Consider the following 19,671-nt stretch of genomic DNA (forward strand, 5'->3'; position numbering starts at 1 on the left):
TATGTTTAAGTCTGTGTAAAAATAAAACCACATTTAAATCTTTCCACTATCCCCATCAAAAGCCTGTCCTTGTGCACCTCAGGTTACTTCAGAAACTATGTGAGCTTTGCTTCATCGAAGATACGTTCCAATCACTTGCATGCGCACATCTGGGAAGTAACACGGGAAATTTGTGCAGACCCCAAACTCTGCATAAAACTTCATGTTAAGCATTTCACTGGTGTGGAGTAAGCTGAGTCGCTGGCTACAGCTCAGAGACAAAAGTGGAGTTTTCCGTGGAAGAGTCCTTTATGCCCAAGTCTGGAGGCAATACTCAAGTCAGGAGCATGACCTGGAGCAAGCCTTTTTGTTTTTTCCAACATTCACAGGGTCAGAGTGTCCGTCCAGAGCTCTCCTGTAACATCTTTAACTGTCTGACATATTAAGTGCCAAATGTCCCAGCCAACGAATACACTGTGGCCTTATCACATACCTACTTAACTATGGATAAAGTAAATGGGTGCACATGAGTAGCCATGCAGGTCGAATATAGGTCGGTGTCGGTGTAATAGTCATCTATATTCTATACTAGTATAAGCTTCTTGTAAACAAGAATTTAATGTACACTATATCAATAAGGACCACTTTAGAGAGCAACAATGATCCTGCTGTTGTATGAATGTGGAGGCATGCAGCTTGCTGCAGTTCACCAAATATGACACACACTGAAACTTTGTTTACAACAGCATCTTTTATACTTCTATCTATAAAAATATAAGGTGCACAGTCTATATGCATGTGTCTAATCCTTGTGTGCACATTGTGCGGATACATGGGGAAATGTTGGGCGTTCAGAGGTTTGAGGGAGAATATTTGGTGGAGATGACATGGTATGACACGGTACACTTTAAGCAGCGCACTGTAAAGACAGAGGAGTTTTTCAGGCCCAACTACAAAGTCTTTGATCTACAATAATTGTCCTTGTCCCCAAAATAAAATTCACTTAAAACAGTTTTGAGCTGGCACACTGAAGAAAATCCAGCATGTGGTCAGATGGAGACTAAAAATAACAGCTGTGCTTTAAGTAATGCAGTGCTGTTCAATGAGACAGCCATTAAGGGGAGGTCTACCAGAATGAAATCACATATGGCTGATAGATTTGTAGGGGGAGTCACTGTACATTATAATGGCACCTTGTGCTAACCATTATGGACTGTTAGAAGACTGTTAGATCAGAGGCTGAAAGATAAGGAAGCCATAATGCCCATTAACAAGTTGACATTCTGATCCAAGAGTGTTCACTGGTCTTTATTACATTAGTACTAATGACCAATGTTGGACCTCTATTTTGAACTACACTTCTGTAAAGTTGGTTACTATTTCTAGCATGACTGTAGTTCACATGTTGACACAATCTATCCACATCCATACTGAATGAGCGATAAATAAAAACCGGTACAGAAAAATGAAGGCTGTGTTGTCTTTACGCTAGGCTAAACTCCCATTAACTTTATAGTTACTGAGATTATTTCTTCAGAAAACCTTATCAATGAAAAAGTCATATTATCTTTTTCACCAGACACACGCACAGATTGGAGCTTAAGAACTGTGTTTTATTTAAACATGTCTTTAATTGTCCACATATTTTTTTTTTTATAGGTCAGATAATCCCGAGAAGTCTAATAAACTTTATTTGATTATGGACAATTAATTCCAGCTAATAAAAATCAATGTAGGAGGAAAAGCACACATGAATTTATTACTGTTAATGGATGCATCATTAACATTATTAGTCATAATTGAGCTATAAAAAGTCACACTGTGGAAAAAAAAGCCCTGCTGTGTGGATGGATTTCAACATCAATATTTATTTTGTGCTATGTGATCTCCGGGGCGCAGCCTGGTTTATGCTTACAGAAGTAATATAAATGCAATGCTGGTGATTCTGATGATGAAATTGGTGGTTAAAAAACATCCTGCCAATCTGCATCCCCTGTGTTCCCATTACCCTGTGCCTGTGCCATTCAAATCCTCTGGGCTGCCACAGACGACAACATTCTAATGGGAATGCAGAAAGAGCACAGACAGCCTGAGCCAAAGCTAAATCAAACACACAGGCATAAACCATGACTGTCTCTGTCAGTCTTCTTATCCGTCTGTCCATTTTTCTTTTGGCTTGGAAATGTAGACTACTACCAAGTGCTTTCAGTTCTGCTGTTTGAGCCTTAAGCTCAGCAAAATCAAAATTCCTGGAAATTTGTTTGCAAGCTCGCTTGCGTATCAGTGCACAGAAATAGTTTTTTTCTTTTTCCTGACATGCACACATACACAAAAAACAAAAATGTCAGATTTAAATCCCATAAGCCTAACAGAATGGAAAGGTAGACAGGGAGTACTCTGAGGGTTAGCAACCCACACTCTCTGAGGTGAAACTGCTCTTTCTACAGAGCAAACAAGCAACTCTTATAGGGCTTGCATCTAAAAGACTGTATTTCACAGCACAGGTCTGGATAACCAACGCCTGTTTTTTATAAAAAGAAAAAAGAAGAATAGAAGAAAAAGCAAGAAAACTGAGATTTTAAAAGCCATCAGTACTCCTTTACTACTGCGCCTTTTTAAAACTATATTGTTAGATCAGTTTACTTTAAGTACATCACGTAAATATGTGTGGTTCTGTGTGTGTGTGGAGCGAAAGGCCAAAGAAAATCACAATGATTGTGTGCAGTCTGGCTCAGAATGTCAGCTTGCTTCCGCTGACAGCAAATCTCAAGTTTCAGACTGAACTCTTTTCTCCCTCTGACTCCTTCTAACCCTTGCCCTGTTTTGATATTCAAAGGACTGGATCTGTGGTGTACTGTAGATGTCAGACTGAGGAGGATGGCTGTCAGTCTTTGTCATCTGTGTCTCCAGTGCTCTCACTCTGTCATTCCTAGACTCCATCGCTGTCTCTCACTGTCTCCTTTTGTTCTCTGCTCACCTCTCTGTCTTTTCTTTAACCTCTCTATCCACGCATTTTTAGCTCTTTGCAGTTTTGTAGATGGCAAAAAGAAATTTAGTGATAATTCATCTTTCAACATGTTGAATTCATTGGCATGTTATAGCTCAGCCTCTCTTGGTCAGTTCATCAGTACCAGAAGATGAATGTTTGGCTTTAAAGGAGTGAAGCAAATTTACATTTAAGAACTGTTAAATCAGGAAGACATTGAAATTCTACTCATGAAGACAGTTATTTTGCTGTATGACAATTGTATAAGTCTAATTTAACCCTTAAGTAAATTTTAAAAGGCATTTTTTCAGGCTGTGTCATGCAATCTTTAATGTAAAGTACCATGCAAAAGTTTTAGGTTCTTTCCATTTTGCTTCCAAAAAAAAAAAAAAAAAAGACTTGTAACTTTTTTATAGTGGTATCAAGCAAAAGTTCTCTGGGCTTTCTTTGGTCATTAACTGCCTGACCATTCTCAGAGGAATATTTTATTAATTTCAAGTCAGACTGACCACGACAGGTCTTATGGAGTAATGAACTAAAATGTTTTTGTTTTTTTTTTTTTGTTCAAATCATTATCAATATTTACAAAGGAGAGCATGAGAGAGGTGCAACATCAAGTAAAACACCAAGCAGGTCTTGTTGTGTTTTGGAGCTTTACAGCCAATTGTGTTGGGGTTGTTGTCAAATCTGATGAAATTATGATTACTGATCCACCACACAATACCATCTGGAAAGCTTCTGATTGGCTACATTTGATTTTTCAGCAGGGTAACTATCATATACACACAGCCAATGTAGTAAAAGCATACCTTTAAGAAGAAAATACATGTTTACGTAAGGGAGTTCAAGCTGTGCTGGAGAATAAAGGTGCTAATACCAAATATTGATTTTCAAATTGTGCAAACTCTGTTTTTGCCTTATATACTGTATTTCCATGTATGTCTGAACATATTTCAAACAACTGCTGGACCTGCTTCCCATTTTCTTAGAACAATATAAAGAAATTAGGTGTGGTTAGGAACTTTTGCACACTACTGTAGAAAGTGCCTCTTATTATAGAAAAATAAGTGGAATACATTTCACCATTTCTCACATGTTAATGCTTTCTTATCTTGACTGACAGATTTTGTAGCCTGTGCAGCCTCTTCCTATTGCATAATCCCATCTTCTTCAAGTTAATAAGGTATTGAGCCAGTTATTTGACTTTCATTACTAGATCTATAAATGAGGCTTTATGGAAAGTGGCCTGAACTTATTTTTCAACTCATTTCGATCTCAGTTCCACTTATAATTGAAACAGACAGTGCGCTTTCAAACTATGCTTTCAAAGAGGTTCCTAAAAACCTCTGATGCCATTTTCTACTTTATGACAAATGCAAATATATTTCAAAGTCTGAGTATCCAATTAGTGAAAACAGCTACAGGAGACAGTGTGGCTGAAGTGCCTCAAAGTGCAAGCTAACTGCCTCAAGGGAGCTCTAATTTCCACATTTCTTCACCTCTAAAAGCTAACAAGAGATTTGTCAAGTAGTGTGAAGGTATATTTCTAAAATTTGTGACTACAAAAGTCAAAGGCAACAAGGAAGGAAGGAAGGAAGGAAGGAAGAAAGAAAGAAAGAGCCTGAAGTAATTACCCGCATTGTGTCCATATTCTAGGTCAATAATGGACCTTTCAGCTGAAAACGTCAATGGGTGCCACAGCAGAGCAAAGTGGTCACTTTACATATGCTGTGGGTCAGAGTTAACAACGCAAGAGGAGAAACTGACAGAAACAGGAGAACTTACTCTTTGGTGTCGTGGCTTATCTTGAGGTTTATGTGCTGCATGGTACTCTTCAGCTGGAGAGACAAAAGAAAAGACAGAGACATCAAGTCAAACTCTTAAATGATATTGGAATTCTGCACAAGATGTTCATCCTGTAGTGATCAGTCTCTCATTTAAATCTATTAGTTATTTAATTAGTTATTTCAAAACTAAGAAAAAAATAAACAAAACAAGGTAAAGGGCATTCTAATGATCATCCCTCTCTGAACTAAAATTGTTTATAGTAGACGCCCAACACCCTGACCTGATTATAGGCTGAAAATATCATTATTTACCACCAAAACAGGTTTAATAACACATAGAATAGTTTCAGTTCTTACATCAACTGCTTATTTAGATCAATGAATACATGGAGTCGGGCGGTACAGATACTCCACCAAGAAGAATACCTCTGAAATTTAAAATATTGGTGGTTTTTGTCAGTGATTTGTCAGTTAGGATTTTAGTGGTCCAACCCCACAATAAGATTGATTAAAACAACAACAACAACACAACAAAAACAAAACAAAAAACAGGGACTAATCCCAGTGAATCTAGCATGCACTTACACACACAGGGTTGGAACTACTAGAAGTGAGAATTCCATTTGTATAAGAGATTGAAAAGAGAGCCATAGTAGAAAAAAAATGTAATTAAATTGAACTGTACACTGTGGGTAATGTAGGTTTTGACTCCTTAGATATCCATCATGAGTCCAATACTCATCTATGAGGCACCAAGAAGTGGCTTCCATATGGCTATTATCCACTTAACCCTAATAAATAACTAGCGAACCAAATTAAAAGGAAGGATAAATAGGGATAGCTCAGTAGGTAGAGTAGTTGCCCCATGATCGGAAGGTCGGGGGTTCGATTCCACCGAACGGCTACCCTGAGGTACCCTTGAGCAAGGTACTGTCCCTACACACTGCTCCCCGGGCGCTGCATTGGTGGCTGCCCACTGCTTCACTGGGTGAATGGGTTAAATGCAGAGGAGTAATTTCCCTACGGGGACTAACACATACACATTATTATTATTATTATTATTAAATAAAATGCAGCATTACTCAAGCTTTTATTCATAGTTATTGCTAATAGGGAGGAGACTTGGCCCCTGTAAGATTGGAGTCCATCTATTTAGCTGTGCCAAACATGTATGTCAGGTCAGTCTTTCCTTGACCCTTGGAACCATGCCTGGGTGGGAATGAAGAGTACTATCAAGAAAGAGATACTTCTAGGAACAGGCAACCACACTGATGAATGTGCTTGCCTTGCACTGAGCTTAAACTAATGTTAAAGCGTATTAATGTCTGTTATGCTGCACAAACACATTTTATTCTTTTCACTGTTGGAATGGAGCGTTGATGCTGGTTGATGCCATTTATTACCTTCAGAGTGAAACACATTTATCTGTACTAAGAGTAATCCAAGTGCTTTTAATGTCATCGCATATCATTTTCACTGTTCAGAACAAGTTGAACTCACAGCATTATGATTGAATGGAAAACGTGTTTGAGTTTGTTTGTTTGTTCCCAATAATTAATGAGCTCTCATTAAAACAAATTTGCATCCATTTCCTTGCTTTTTAGGTCAACACATGGGACTGCATCACAAACAGGCAAATAATAATCATCAAATCCATGTTGAGCAGCATGATGGCTGAGTGATGACCCTTTCAGTTTGGATGGCTTAGGTGTCCATTAGATGGATGCTTCTATCAGTCACCGGCTGTTTTTGACTCACTGTAAAATCTGTTTTGTCAAAATGTGTTTCTGGATTGGGTCATTCCTTTCATCCGTTTTACTCTTCATAAGATAACTTTTTCAAAGTGGTTGAAACACACTGTGTAAAATGTGACTCCACTGATCTGCACATCAGTTACAACTAATTACGTTAACTGGCATCAGGCTAGTATAAACTGGGTGTAAAAATACCATTTCAAGACATTAGTTTTATATAATAATAATAATAATAATATCTAGAGTTCCTTGAGCATAAAAGCTATGATCTGTGTGTCTTTTTCAGGCAAGGCCTTGCTTTTGTCACCAACACTATGCTAAACCAGATTCTACACTTACCACAACACCGTGGCATGAAGTAAGGGTTCAGATACAAAAACTGGAGTACCTGGACATTGAAACATTGAACACTGTAATATGAAAAATTAGCATGATGCTGCATTTTCAAAAAAGCGCCCCAATGAGAGTGGAAAGTTCTGTGGCTCAAATATGCTAATTTATAAACAAGGACACGGTCAGTTAATTTCAACAACCATCAGAATTCCATCAAGAGCATTACAAATTAGTGAGTCAAAAATAAGCAGACCTGATTAGGGAAAGAATAGCCTAATAATTAAAATAATACAGAGTAAGTGTAGGTATTCTACATGTATTTCTCTCTGAAAACTCAGATGAATGAGAAGCAGCTGAAGGACAATCAATAAGCTTTTACGGACAAACTCTTGTGTTGGAAATTGCTGGGGGCTGAGTGTGGTGTTTATCGAAACAACAGATGCATTATTACAAACTTTTCCATCATATAAATCTGAAAGCTGTTTGTAACAGCTGACCTGGACAATATGTAGAAGAGCACAAAACATTATTTATAGTCACATCCTGAGCCCTCGGTGCATTAATGAAGATACTGTTACCATGCCACATGCATAAATGCACAGATCGCCCTTATTTCCATTCACTCATTAAAAGTGGCATTTCAGTATAGTACATAATGGCTCCAATAGATAAATTACAGAAAAAAGAAACATGAAAAGTTGCTCTGTGTGTGCACACTGCTGAGAAAAGACAGTGAAATTTTCTATGTCTATGTCTGTGTACAGATCTCTCTCCTTGTGGTAAAAAATAACCTGGCTGTCTGTGAAACAACACACATCCTTGTAGGTGTCTTGTTTTGGGATTCTCCTCCTCATTCCCTTTCACGCTATGTTAAGTTTAGGTTCAATTCATATAAGTTCTCCTTCGTTTAATCAAAAAACAGTATTACTGAGGGCCAAAAATATGTGAGGATGATGGTGAGGACTCAGTGAATAGGCAAAGGGCTTACATCCAGTATGCACTTGTTCATCTTTCAAATATTGTTTCCCCAACTTGCAGTAAATTGTGAGCTGTAAATAACCAGCCACAAAAATGCTTGTTGCAAAATTGATGCTGCAAAGTCTTTAGTAAATCCTGACAGAAGCTTTTTGTAGGCAAAAGCGGGTTTCTTATTGGAACAGAATGTTAGTAAATCTGACCCGTAGTGTGCTAATAATAAGAAAGCCCTAAACTGTTACGCAGCTAAAATCCTTTAACAAGTAAAAATGGGAGAACATTTCACTTTCAAAAACTAGAACTGGTCTTCCGCAGATGTTTTTAAAGGATGTGAGACACAACAAGTCCTTTTCTACCAAGCCACATTCATACACCTGTGGGACTAATAAAGGTCATCTTGTCATCTTATCTTATCGTAGTGCTTTATTTTAAGCCTTTAAAGACTAAAAGTATCCCACCCTTCTCTGATGGATGCATTTGGAACTTTGATACCCCAGAGGAACTCGGGATTGAACTACTAGTTAACTTCTGGTTAACACACAAGGTTGAATCACAACCGCACAGCATCCCAAGCTCTTGATAATAAGCTTGCACAAATGACTTCTAAAAGAACCACAGCATGACCACTGCCATTATGACACCCTTAGGAGACTTAAATAACCGCAAGTCAAGTGTTAATGGACAACTCCATTATCTGATGCAGCTTGCTTCTCTTCTCAATAAGCACTGAGGACTCACAGGGGTGCACATCTCTCTTTTAACTATTCCCCATTCAGCTGTTTTTTCCATGAGTCTATAATTACCCCTTGCAAAGCAAACATGTCATATGGTTAGCTCTCTAGGGTCTGGTGGAAAGGTGACATGGTTTATATGTTTCAGTTAGTGGCTCTACTACGTTTAAGGATGCTGAGTAATGAATGACCGAATCACACGGTTATGAATGAAGGCTTTTGGAACAGATGTGCACTGAATCCCTTTACTTTCTGCAATGATTGCCACATCATCAATCATCACTTTAGGGGGACTTGTGAGGGAACATGTTTAAGGAAAGGAAAGGAGAAACCGTGACATGGATGTGGCGAGAGAGAAAGAAGTGCAGGTTACCATCGATGTGAGTAATGGACTGCCATGCTGTTAATGAGGTCACTACCAAAAGCCATAACCTTCATTTTAATGTATACGTGTGTGATTTGTGTACAGGACCCGACTGAAACCCTGGATGTGATTAATGAGATCTCGGCCAGTCCTGCTGTGTGTCTGTGGGGAATAAGCTCCTGTAGTCTAAATCACGTCAGGGTTGTGGTGCAGATGGTCATGGATACAAAAGCCATCAATAACTACATATAAGCCAAGAGGGGTATTCCTATTCATCACATGATGGTTTATAACACACCTTATTTTTTGGAGTGGAACCAGTTTTGTCCTACATTTAACACTCCACCTTTCTCTGCTGTTGTGTATCCCCTGGGCCTCTCCCTTCTCCTCCAGAAGACAGATGAAAACAGCTGGAGACTCACAATCTCACACCGCCCCTCTAAGCAACACTTTCACTGACCTTTTCCAAATCTTCTTCTTACAAACTTTTTTTTTTCTTGCCTACCTCTTGGGGGTGTCTTTGATACTCAAACTGCATTTATTATTTCACCCCAAAATGCCACAAGATTCTGCACATTCAATGAAACATCATACTTCTCCTGGGAACAGCGTGTCTTCAGTTCCAAAGCATGAGGAGGTATGGAGGGCATCACATCGACATTTAGAGATAGTTCTCCAGAATCTGAATGAAAAGCCAACTTATTCTGGCTCTGCAGACCCCATGTTTTCCAACTCTTGAGAAAACGTGCTTATATCCAAAAGAAAAACAAGCTTCACAGACACAGCCTACCATCTTTTCATTATTAGACAAGTGAGAATAGAGAGGTAGAAGTGAGAATACATACCAAGCCCATAAAAATCTGGCGAGTAAATCAGTAGTTATATCTATCTTTGATAAAGGACAACAAAAGCACACAGAAAAAAAACTTCAGGCGAGCCAAAAGATGGCAAAGGCTTGCAAACAACCAAACAAACAGAAAGCCATGAATGACCACCAATGTGCATGTATCTCACTCTCATATCAGGGAGCGGGGAACCTTTTACATCTCTGTGCTCGGGGCCCACTGTCTCATAATCCATCCATGACTGATTTGTTAAAACTTTTATTCAAAGGAATTAGCTCCGAGGGTTTGTAACCCATTACATTTAGTTATTTATTAGCAGTGCACTATTTCTGTATTGCTATAGGCCACCACCACTGTACTTTATTCTTTAGTACTGTACAAAAAAAGAAATTATGCACAGTGCCCATCAGCATTCACCACCAAAAACCAAAGTAACTGATTCTTTCTGCACAGAGGACATTAGATCACAAGCTTTAGTCATCCTATAAACTCGAAATCCAGTCAAATCCAGCCAATCCAGCTGATGATTCCCTTGTGTCACCATCCGCAGAGAGTGAGATTTCACTGTAGCTGTGTTGGGGAGAGGGAATAAAAATAAACAGGGTATCTGAGCCAGAGTGACCTATGATCCGATTAGTATCTCCCAATCCTGTTAGGCTGCTTCCCTGATGTATGTTCATGCTTCATTCAGCTACTCTATCCTACTCTAATTTCCTCACCTTCCATCAGCCATGGAAAATCCTTGATTACAAAGGTCAGCATTTGTATCCCAACTCCGTATGCACAGGGAAAACCAACAGAAATGAAGCATTGTACACACATGCATGCACACACACACACACACACACTCCAGTCTGATGTTATGCCACTGTAGCTACTGTCTCCCCAGTTATTGGTTTTCTCATTGTGCATTATACTTCATCTTTCCACTCTATCTAGAGTCTAATTACTAATGACCCTCAAAAACACAGTGGCCTTGGATTTAAGAGGCAGAGAGGAGACTGGGAGATTGAATTTAATCCAGCTACGCAGAGAAAAGGTGACCTTTCTGCAAGTTAGTTTCATTTTTGTTGCTCAGTGATGCAACTGGATTAGTGAGTTATTGTAGGGGGTGAAGAAAGCTATCTGTGAAACATAAGCTAAGACCTCAATCAGCCATGAAGTTATCTCTTCATTCATTTAGGCCTTGAAAAGAGGCACAGCTAATCATTTCCATTGTCCCTGTTGGACACTAAAAGAAGCAGATCAAATCAGGGGAACGTGTCCTACTACACCAACAGAGAGAAAGAGATGCACCCTCAGGGGACTAAACCATCTGTCACCCTCGCTCTCTTGCACCTGCTCATGAGGTGTCACTCCCTTTCTAAGCTAACCTTATGCTTGATGTCATACTAAAAGAGCAGGCTGCATGCTGGGCAAGCCCAGAGCTAGCTCTCTGATTGTACTTGGCACACACTACATGTCTGTCTCCACCTTTCACTTGATTCATAAACAGGGATATTAGAGGTCACAGTGGTTTTATATAATCAACAACACAACACCTAAAAGTACACCACATATGTGAGTGTTGTTGATTATATAAAAGCCACAGATATGTTCTCTGTATATGATACCGTCAGGATCTCCATAGTGATTCTGGGGAGCTCCATTAAAGTTTGTCCGCTCACAACAATTACAATATTCTATCAGCAGCATTATGATGGCCTGCTTCTCTAAACAAACAAACAAACAAAACAAGTGCTAACAAAGTCCAGGTTGTTCAAAACCGGTTAAAAGCCAGGGTACTTATAGTACAGGGTACTATAAGTACGTGTAAATGCTTATTCAGCTCATGTGTTAAGCCAATGACAAACCAGGTTCATTTGAAATTCCATAAAGTCCAATTAATCTAAAAGACCGGTATACATGAATGAAATATTAGTCAGAGCAAAAATACAATGATGTATCCAAATTTACATGTGACAAACAACATAGGACAGAAGGTTTCTATAAATGCTTGGTATGTCAGAGAACAGTTAACAGTTTATTCTCTAACTCATGTATGTCAAAAGTTGTGTAAAGTATGTGCTATGAAAAGGTCAATTGTAGATGTATGGAGAAAGCAGCGAAAGCTTAGATAAAGAGAAGCCAAGATACAAGAAAACAACATAAAGTTCAGGTAGTGAATTTGTAAAAACAGAGTGAAATGAAGACTGGCATGTAATTGGCTCAGCTGTCAAAATGACCATGAAGAGAAGCGATACACAGTCATCAAGTAAGAAACAGATTAACATACAAGACCAACGGCGATAACAGGTAACGTCAGACACAAAGAAAACTGACACTAACTGCAATAGACTGGTGAGAGACAGAGAGGAGATTAAAGAGCTTCCACGTTTGTCTTAAGGTGAGACTTACCACTTGGTTGCGCGTGCGGTGGTATGGTTGAATGATGGGTAACCCCAGGGGTGTCACCCATTCCACAGTGTGACCCGACTTAGAGATGAGCCTGGCGCTCTCAGTCAACCAGTCCTGTAACAAATGGATTCAATCAGAGGTAACATGAGGGGACACAGTGATGGAAATATTTAATATTAGTCAAGGATGTAGACTGTGTGACATGTTTGAGTGATTAGAACACGTTACTGACAAGAGTGTAACTAAATTTAAATCAGGTTAAATTGATGTTGATGAAGATTTTAGGTTCAGCTGGACAGGGCTTGCTATACCAGGAAGTAAGATACCAATGCTATCTCTCAGCCTCCAAGTAGGCACACCTGTGGTATCAATCCCAAAATCCAACGAAACTTTGTTCTCAAGTTATCGCATTCACAAAATTAAACCGTAAAAAAACACTATGATGCATTTGAAACAACAGGAAAAGAAATACACTTTCATTGCCTAGAGCATCAACAAAGGATTTATGCACTTACTGCTCACTCTACTTCTGCTGCTCTACTTTAAGCACCTACTAACAACTGTTGCAGACTTGTTGCTGAACAGGTGAGAAGTTGTCGCTTACTCTGGAATATCCGACAGCACTGTTTGCATAAGTGTCTGGAACAGTCTGTCTCCAAAAATGGAAGTCCTATTAATGTCCCATAAGGGTTCTGCCACACATACAAATGCACACTCACTGAGCTGTAGGAAAGATAAATATGTCCTAGCAAATGGAGTTAGCAACCTGACCAGAAGCTGCTCCATTAAACATCACCTCGCCTCCTACAATCAAAGCACAAAATGAAGGAACCGCAAAAGCAAAGAAACCGACGTCAGAGATTAACAAGAAAAAGATCTTGAAAAATTGACTGATTGGCAAACATACAGACAGAGGTGGACACAGACAGTGGACAAACAGTGGGAGCACAATTTGAAGGTAATGAGCGGCAGTGTTGACAGGATAAATGGGAAATGTACAGAGAACGTAGGAGAGGTCAGGGATAACAGCGTCAAAGATTGAACAGCTGCCTCTCTCTTTCCTCTCATACTTCAGCTCTTCCCTGTGAAACGCAAGTGGGTATGACCTATAAAAGCAGCGGGGGATACACACACTTACGCACTCACGCAGGCACTAGCATCACATCGGCACCAAGGTATGTTAGGAAGGGTATTTATCATCCCAGACTGGGCTATCCCTGCATGTTTCCCGCAGGACACGCACACAAAAACAGTGGTTGGTGGTAATAATGGTTCGGCAGACTCCTCTCTGCCTCTAGAGATAATATACAATCCCCTACCAGGTGCACGTCCTAAATCTATTAATGGAATCTATGTGATGAATAGGTGCCATTGGCAGGGTAACAGTAAAGTAAACACGCTATTAATAAAATTCAAATAAGAGCCTATCTGCAGCAGTAGATCAGTAGGCAGAGCATGCTTTAGAGGTTTGTAATGATCTAGCAACTTAAACAAACCTCATTTAAAAACAATGTAATTTAGTGCCAACTAAAACTTTTCCAGATTTATCTTTGCAAGACTATAATGAGTTGTGTTTAGTTGTATATGAAGCACAGAAATTTCTTTAAAAGTCTGTATGTCACAGCAAATACAGATTAATTATTAGTCACATATGCTGAAATGTGGGCCTGTAGCTTGTTAATTAACCTACTGTATGAGAAAAAAATAAAATAAAACAAGAACAAAAAATATAGAGGTTACACACTAATTATAGGCATATAACATTTTAAACCATAACAGATGGTATCTTCGTTATAAACACAGAGAAAAGGCTTGAATACTTTTATTTTAGTTGCAGTTTTTAATGAATACTTGTATTTTTTGCTGTATTTGCAGAATTTACTGCATGTGTGGATGTGTTCTAGTGAAACTTGCATATTTATCGAGAATACAATATTGCTATCCAGAATAGCAATAGTGGGCTCATCTCCAAAACTTTAAAGAACATACAGAGTGCCGAGTATAAAGAAAATAAAGGACAGCAGCACTCCCTGGGAAAAAACAGTCATTATATCTCCTCAAATAATGTGTTTAACAATATTTCTAATCGAGTGCCACCACAGACTGATGATAATTTGTTGGATAAGATCATTTTATCATTTGCATAAGTTGTAATGTACGTGTGATGAGCTCACCTGTATCTCTCTGGTCCCTGTAAACATCTCCTTTAAGGCATTGAACACCTGACGCACCAGGTAATGGGATGCATCCCACACAAACTCCTGTAAAAAAACAACACAAGAGTCTTTCATAGTTGGTCAAACTGTTTAATTTGTTAAATTTTAAAATGAAAAACATGCATTTTAGCTTTTAAATGTGCTTTTAATGGTGGCTACATGTATGATGCAAATTAGTGTTACAAATCAGGGTGTGGAATTTTTTGCATCTCATTACACTGATATGATCTCTTCAGAAGGCCCTGCCCTCTTTTCACCATCCATCCCACTGTAATCACTCACAATTACACTTCCCCCTAATTCCCTGTTTAAACAATTAGGAACATTATCCAGAAGTCATTTAGCAGAATGCCTGTGAGATAGTAGACAGCAGACAGTAGAGTTATGCTGATCCCATCTACACAGACAATGAGATTAACTCTAACTGTTGTAAGGAATTATGTAGCTATGGGACAGTGGAGCGCTGTGAGAAGATTCAGTTCTTCCATTTTCCTTTCTTGGTGTCATGTAACAGAAAGGGTGTGTCCATCAAAGGAGAATTCAGGCCCAACCAAATCAAAGTGCAGATAACTAAAAATAGACACGCAGTGGCTGTGCGCAGGATATCAAATATAGCTATTGTTGGATTGCATTCCCTGAAACGTCCATGCAATGTGATCACAAATAAATCTGATCAAAGTAAATATTAAAAGCATCGGTTCTGGCTCCATGCAGCTCATTTAGAGACAGTGTAGTATGACTCTTTACGTCAAGGTCAAACTGACTGAAATACCTTTGGCTGCAGAATCAAATGTGATGATTGTACAATACGTGCCCGCTATTTGCAGTGCATTAAATCCTTTAAACCCTTTACATTCATGCAGAAGATAAAAGAGTAAGTATAAAAAAAGCTACTTAAAAATAGCAAAACCTTTAGAGTTTAAAGCGTTTGCAAGAATATACACAAGGTGAGAGAAGAAGCCCTCACACAGAGGAGGTCCTGTGTTAAGGGGCCGGTCTGTTATACTGAGCTGATACCGTGCTAAAAATAGCATAGCGTGTATGAAGGAACTCTTTCACTCGCCACTCTCTTTCACCATTACTATACCTTGGGAAACTCGTCAATCTCCTTCAGTCTTTTCTCAATCTGGAGGCGTCCGCCATAGCGAGTGACTCCGTACACCACAGTCATCACTGTCTGTTTAACCACCTTCCTGCTGATGAAGCCCTCCAGCACCTGGGCGATCTTCAGTCCACTCTCTGCATCCCGAGCTCGTAACTCCTCCACCTTGTAGACAATTTACATATGAAAACTTTTTTTAAAAGGAGGTCTTTTGGAGGACAATTTAAAGCTTCCCCAAAAATGAATACAGATAAAATCTATGTGACATTAATATAATATGTGACCAACGGCTTTCCCTTATAACAGAAGTGAGTCCTCACGGCTTTGAGACTAGAAGCAGAAAACTCATTTAATGATCAGCAAAGCTATTTTTCAGTGCTTGTTGTAAAGCAGTCTTAAGTAATGTTTGGGGGTAGTTGGGGATGGCTGTAGCTCAGGAGGTAGAGCAGGTCACCTACTGATCGGAATGTTGGTGGTTCGATCCCTGGCTCCTCCAGTCCTCAAGTATCCTTGGGCAAGATACTAACCCCAAGTTGCTCTCCGATGCATCCATCGGAGTGTGAATGTAGTTAGAAAAGCACTCAGTATAGAGAAAGTGCTTGTGAGAATGGGTGTGATTGGGTGAATGTGGCATGTTGTATAGAGCGCTTTGAGTACTCGAGGAGAGTAGAAAAGCGCTATATAAGAATGAGTCCATTTACCATTTAATGTGACTCTTGCCAGTGTTACTTATTGTTTAACATAAAACAACAACAACAATATACAGAGTCTGTAGGGAAGGCTTTATGAGTTTTGATTTGATTTGCTGCAGTCCAAATTCTTTAGACCAATCATGTTTAAACAGGCTTTGGTTGTATGCAGGCAAAGAGTCCATGTGGAGAGCAGAAGAGGAGCAGAAGTGCAATTTTAAAATTATTGCCTGGTAATTATTTTTCTTTTTAAAAAGAATCTGAATTCATGAACAATGACTGGTCACTAGAATAGGAAACCTTGGTCCAGATATCCACTAATTTAACAGGGTCCCTAAAGATTAGCAACTGTGCCTGGAGACAAGGTCCACAAACCAGCCAATGACAGTGCTTATTGTACAGTAAACCCCACCATGATTAATTTATCCATGTAGCTTCTTACATCACAGCTAATGTCATCATGGTATCTAACAATAAATGAAATACTCTGAGGTAAACATTACAGTTACTGTGTGTGGACTTCTGAAATGGATGTTTTTGCTCTGTTCATTCTGATTCTTTCAGTACTGAAATCTCAGCACATCACACTTATCTTCCAACTGTGTCTCCTAAAAGCACGCATGCTCATGCTTCACCATTCAAGACTTTCTCTGCACTTTCATGCAAAGCAAGAGAAACCAAGCACTTCTGAAGGCCTAAACTAAAATATAATCTCAATGCCACAGCCTGTCACTCACTGTGGGATCCACTGAGCAGTCTGAATACTAACAGGTGAAGATCTGCAACATGCTTGGCAACTGAAATGTGCCATCATTAATCAGTGTAACCGTAAGTCTGTGCAGTTCAAAGAAAGAAACAGAGCGGACCTGTTGTGCAACTCCGCTGTAGACATCCTGGGGCACATCACAGGGCATGAGATTGACTGATGTAGCACCAATAACATCTCTGCCTAGAGCGGCGTAGTGCTGGAGACCATTACAGGAGCCGTCCTGGAGAAGAGGTGAAGAAAAAGATTAAAGCGGTGCTGTGGAGGCAGACAGCAGAGAAAGAATCACAAGGATCAGCACTGATTGGGTCAATTTTATCTAAAGTAGTTAAGTTGAACTTCACCCCTCAATTAAGTGAAATGCTTGGAGATACTGTCTTTTTAACACATCTGCAAAGAGGAAGTGCTAAATACTTTGTGAATTACACTCACTTTTGGTCTAATTGTCTAAAAAACATCTTCTCCACTTCTTTGTCTTATTCTTTGAAGTCAAGGGAATAAAATAATGCTACTTGCATTTCATGCATTTTTATTAATGCGAGTTTCAGCAATGTTGGGTATAATTAATCTGAGACAGACAATAGCTTGTATTCACTAATGGGATTAAAATGTTCTTTTGCAACAAAAATGAGACATTTTGAGTAGTGAAAAATAAAATTAGAAAATTACATTATAACAACATTATAAGAACCTTATTAACAAAGGCCTGAGGTGCAGATGAGATGGCTTTACTCAGCCACATATTTTGGTTAATGGTCTAAATCAGGGAATTCTTGACAAAAGGATGTTTCACAGTTAATGTATATACACTGTTCTACAAATATAGCATGTCACTAAGAATGACAATGGTTTATATGATTTTTCTGTTACTTTTTTTTTGTTGAGAAAACGCATTGGTTTAAATGTCAGATCCTCGTGCAGGATATGTCAAAAAGGTTTCTGGCTTGCAAGATAAGGTTGACAGGTTTATAGCAGATGACATGAAATGGTGCACATCGCACAGGAGGTCTTGGTTTGTTAACTTTGATTTGGCATCTAAAATAGACCCACTGAATGATGCAACCTTTTTCTTTCTTTTTTTTGAAAGACATAAACCTGAACTACAATAAGAACATGTAAGATGAGTAACTCTAACAATCTGTTCAAAATTCAAAAAGTTTTTACATTTTATTTGGACTTTAATGTGACTAATATGCTACTCATTAAGCATAACTCTCTCAGTCTGTTACGTACCTGATGAACAGGAAAATAAGAGATGAACTGTGTTGGATCAGGAGATCTCACAGCATTGGCTATCTCCATGCAGCAGGCCAGAGCCTGCCATGGCTCATCTGCATTCATCCACCACTTTCTACCCTGAGAGAAAAAGTCACAAGCACATAGCAGATTATACTGCATACAAACCTTTCGTAGGAATACAAAAAAAACGTTTTACACATTAAAGTATTCAATGTTTAGACTAAACCAGTGTGTCATTGGCATTGTCTCAGTAATTAAAAACTGCTTTATCCACTTTTACGAAATACATATACGTACAAACAAGTATAAAGAGAAAATAACCAAATATTAGTGAGTGTGTATGTATATATTTGAGTCTGTATGGATTAGAGAAAATCCAAAACACTCAATTCTTTTTTTAATAAAGTCATTAAAGATGCACACCGCACAATCAAGTTCAAATAACTCATTAAAAACCCCAAATTACCAAGATTTTTATAATGAGTGTAATGAGTGTACGTGGAACGTCTTACTATACAGTGAATGAGCAGCAAGTACTAACATTTAGAGGGTTGTCGGCAGAGTCCAGTATGTCCTCCATGATAGTGTTGGCATACTCAAGTCGGCCCTGTAGTGAGCTCCTCTTCTTTAATCCTGTAAGATTAACCAAGTGGATCTTTAACCAGTCCAGGCCCTTGGGACCAAGCAGCTTCCCCTCCGCAAACATAAGGATTGCCCGTGTGACATCACTTCCCAGGTGATTAAAGTATGGAGGACATGGATAGGTACGTCCCCTGAAGTCCATGTTGTGAGGGAACCAGAAGATCTCGTCTCGCATGTGGTTGGCGATGGACAGTTTATAGAGAGCATCCATACGTAAGCTGTGCATCTCGCTGCATTTCTTTTTGGCATTGATCACCTGTCTTTTCATGTGGGCCTTCTCACTAGCTGTATAAGTGGGATCTTGTGGGTTGAAGTGAGGGATTTTGGGAGCTTCCGACAAAGGAGGTGGGATGTCTAGCTTATCGCTTCCACGATCATTAAAGATGGAGATAATAATGTCCAGCAAAGGTTTGTTGATCTTCCAGGCACAGTTGCCCAACTGGTTGAGAGAGTCATAGATGGCATGAAGATTTTGACATTTCTCCAACAACTCTTCGTGTTGGGTCGCCCCGTCCACTGTGCGCATCAGCTTTGTCGGCGTGAGCAGGTATGCTCCAAACTTGACTGATGTCCAGGGCACTGGAGGGCACAGCATCGGCATCACATAGGAGTCAAAAGTCAACTTGGTCTCCATGGCTTCCTGCTGCATCTGAGTAAGGATGGGGTGGGGCTTGATGAAGCCAATCTGGTGGGTAAAACATCACAAGAAAATCAGTCGCAAACTAAAAAAGAGCAGACGCACCAGTGAACAGAGATTTCTGTTTCAATTACGACGACATGAAAGGGACTTCCTCAGCTTATTTCTAAAGCCTGGTTAATCATGACAGGGTATGGTCAGCATTAAGTGCAAATTTGATTTATAAAGG

General features: G+C 39.2%; 1 protein-coding gene across 2 annotated transcripts in view; it reads right to left on the reverse strand.

Moving 5' to 3' along the window:
* polrmt (polymerase (RNA) mitochondrial (DNA directed)) overlaps positions 1 to 19,671 on the reverse strand; it is a 45,799-nt gene that overhangs the window by 7,986 nt on the left and 18,142 nt on the right. For both annotated transcript variants that reach the window (XR_270357.4, XM_005478999.4), the window contains exons 10-16: positions 18,705 to 19,490; positions 18,158 to 18,280; positions 17,025 to 17,147; positions 15,455 to 15,634; positions 14,326 to 14,412; positions 12,152 to 12,265; positions 4,751 to 4,803 (exon numbers count right to left, since the gene is read on the reverse strand). Coding sequence is in view for 1 of the 2 variants with exons in the window: in XM_005478999.4 (XP_005479056.1) it covers positions 4,751 to 4,803; positions 12,152 to 12,265; positions 14,326 to 14,412; positions 15,455 to 15,634; positions 17,025 to 17,147; positions 18,158 to 18,280; positions 18,705 to 19,490 (1,466 nt within the window). In the remaining variant the exon portion in view is untranslated. The remainder of the gene's footprint in view (positions 1 to 4,750; positions 4,804 to 12,151; positions 12,266 to 14,325; positions 14,413 to 15,454; positions 15,635 to 17,024; positions 17,148 to 18,157; positions 18,281 to 18,704; positions 19,491 to 19,671) is intronic.

The sequence above is a fragment of the Oreochromis niloticus genome, linkage group LG23 (genome assembly GCF_001858045.2).
Source record: "Oreochromis niloticus isolate F11D_XX linkage group LG23, O_niloticus_UMD_NMBU, whole genome shotgun sequence".
NCBI lineage: Eukaryota > Metazoa > Chordata > Actinopteri > Cichliformes > Cichlidae > Oreochromis > Oreochromis niloticus.